Here is a 3,075-nt window from a genome sequence, read left to right on the forward strand (position 1 = left end):
TTGTAGTGACGCCTTAAATAGCAGACGACTGTTATATGTTCAATGTCCGGAGTTTTATCCACGCATGCGCAGGAACTAGTTCCGGAAGGAATACAGGAAGAGTCTCATGTGCATGCGTGGAGTTCGATATCCAAGCTTCGCGCCCTTTTTCACGTACAAGCAGCCTCTCTCCAACCTTCCAACTCTGGAGACAGCTCTTTCCAACATTCCAACTCTGGAGCTAGACAAATAACCACTCAACATCATTGACGGCGTCTCAGAAACCAAAGGGCGAAGTGCTGCCTATTTCCTCTGTAAATAAATATTGTTGTGTTGATAGTTCAGAATCTGCGTTCCGTTGTTTCTTCAAGAAATTTAATGTACGGAAGCGGGTATACACCTAATGGTGTATAACTACTTTCCTACAAACTCTTGAAATTGGTAGTTTTGTCAGTAAGGGACATAACTACATTCCTATCATATGCTCTTCTCTACTTTGGAAGAGAGCCATCTACAATGATAAAGTTTGTTACCTTTGATCAAATTAGACAACACTGGATTTAAAGATGCTGTTAATCTTCATTACAGATTTGGATGAATGAAAAACTATCTTACAGTTAGAGGTCTAACTGTTGGAGTTATAAGTAACTGGAGTTATTCATTCATGTTGGAATTCTAAATATCATCATCTTTTTAGTTTGGTTGTCTACAAATTTCTTGTGTGTATTCTGGACAGTTTTGTTCTGTATATTTCAGTAAAATTTCTGCAATTTCCATTGCTTGTCCTACTTAAATGTTTTCATCAATGTTCATTTCTTTATCCAGTCAGGTTTCTGTCCATTCTCACTTACTCACTGTACCTGAATTGTGCCAGCACTTTAACCAATCTATGTCCTGTATACAATCAACTTTGCGTCGATGGCTGAATTTTCGAAGAGAGCATCCATTGCGTGTGAGTTTGTAAATCCTTGGTTTCACATTGATAAATATAATGAAAACATGACAATTAAGTATTTTGATGTTATCTAGAATATAATATTATATAACGAGCTTGCATATACAAAATTTTCTTTTATAGTAATCCATTGGGTGTTTCCTGCTACTAAAAAATCATCCGCATGTTGCATATCTGAGGCAACTCCCATTCCTTGCTAAGTTATACTCACAACAGGAGTTGAATTTACTCCCACTGCAAACTAATGAGCAACTTGTTAATTTAAAGTTGTACTGCTGGTGCTGCTTGGGGAGTTTATTGTAAATAATGTGGCTGCAGGCAGTACCTCAGTGGAGTTGTTCTGCATACTAATTATGCATAGTAGGGTTTCACATAGTAATATACTAAGCTAAAAAAAACTTATTATTCATACAGTGACAAAAAAATTCCTTGCATTTCATGTGTGTGTGTGTGTGTGTGTATATATATATATATATATATATATATATATATATATATATATATATATATATATATATATATATATATATATATATATTTGTTTTAAATCTCTGAGCGAGAGATATACAGTAACAGTAGTGAATAGTCAAGTTTATATGCCAACAGAATGTGGCAATCCTATAAAGGACAATGTTACTGTTGTTTTTGCCCCAGGCAAACATCTTTTCCAGCTGGCCATCAACACAGTTTGTGTCTGTATAGCATTTGCAAGGGAGGTCATCACTCCTATCTCTAGCCTTACATGATATTTACAGGCCTAGGTTTCTGGATGGTTACCTGTCCTCAGTGTGAGAAAACCACTAGCTAGTGATGAAATCTCTCTTCACTCGCAAATACTGTATATTCTTTAAGTGACACACATCGACTGTGTGTTGATGGCTAGCTGGAAAAGATGTTTTCCTGGGGCTAAAACAACAGTAACATCATCCTTCATAGGACGGCCACATTCTGTTGGCATATAAACTTCACTATATATATATATATATATGTGTGTGTGTGTGTGTGTGTTACATACACACACACACACACACGTGCGTGCATACACATGGAAGAAGAGATAGAGAAAAAAGAAACCAAAGAGGATAATTCAAATAACCTTAGTTAATTTTATTGGAGTTATCTTACTTTGCTTGTTTTTAGCTTTTGAACACACCTAGTGGGAGATTTTGTCTGTTGACAGCATGAATATTCTTTTAATAAGTAATTTTTCAACTCATGTTATAGATGTGGAATTCTGCCAAAATGTTCATTTTTAGCTAGATAGATTGGGCCCAAAAATAAAGGTAGATATCTTTCAAACTGTTAAGTGCCCAGTTGTTTTGCCCATCCAACCTTTTATATAATAGATTTCTGTAAATATTTAAACTTATCCAGTTATCAAATTGATTATTTCTGAACATTACGATGTTTAAAACTAGGAATGCCACTTCTTTGTTTTACTCGATTTTTTATATATCACATTTTGAGATTTATTAATTGCATCAATAGCATTTTTTAATACTTAACTTTATAATATTTGATAAAATACATTTTATGTAGTAAATTTCTAAGGAGTGATATATTAAGTATATTCAAGTGTGCACAATCTTATTGATGTAGAACTAGCTACTGTACTGTGATTATTGTAGTAGTTACAGTGAAGTATTTAGTCTTACACCTGCATGAGATGATTTTGCATTGATTTTTACTGAGAATGATTAACTGAAGACTCAAAAGCAAAGGAAAAAAAAGGGTGAGTGGGGTCTAATTTCTCCCGGGCAAAAAACATGAATGTTAAGCTTAGCCAAAACAAAATAATAGAGCAGTTTTAAAAGTAAATTTGTGTGACATACCATCTATTATACATTAATTTAATTTTTTTTTCAGTTTTGTCTAACAAATACTTATATATGTATGAACTTGGCAATAGTAGGGTGCTATGTACCAGGCATTATCATATCATACATAATAGGTAAGTATAAATAATTGCATCTATATTTGCTTTTGTCAATGTAACACATACAATGAACAACATACAAGCTTATATATATATATATATATATATATATATATATATATATATATACATACACTCACACACAAATACAAGTAAATGTATAAATGTAACCAAAGAGTGGTATTTTTATCTTTTGCTGCTTATG

General features: G+C 33.1%; 1 protein-coding gene across 4 annotated transcripts in view; it reads left to right on the plus strand.

Annotated features, from left to right (window-relative positions):
- The window catches only part of LOC106872228 (reticulophagy regulator 3-like), a 110,942-nt gene that overhangs the window by 69,708 nt on the left and 38,159 nt on the right, over positions 1–3,075 (plus strand). For all 4 annotated transcript variants that reach the window (XM_052970552.1, XM_052970551.1, XM_052970553.1 and 1 more), the window contains 2 exons: positions 805–931; positions 2,801–2,885. In XM_052970552.1, coding sequence (XP_052826512.1) covers positions 805–931; positions 2,801–2,885 — 212 coding nt within the window. The remainder of the gene's footprint in view (positions 1–804; positions 932–2,800; positions 2,886–3,075) is intronic.

This window comes from Octopus bimaculoides, chromosome 9, assembly GCF_001194135.2.
Source record: "Octopus bimaculoides isolate UCB-OBI-ISO-001 chromosome 9, ASM119413v2, whole genome shotgun sequence".
In the NCBI taxonomy this organism is placed as follows: Eukaryota; Metazoa; Mollusca; class Cephalopoda; order Octopoda; family Octopodidae; genus Octopus; species Octopus bimaculoides.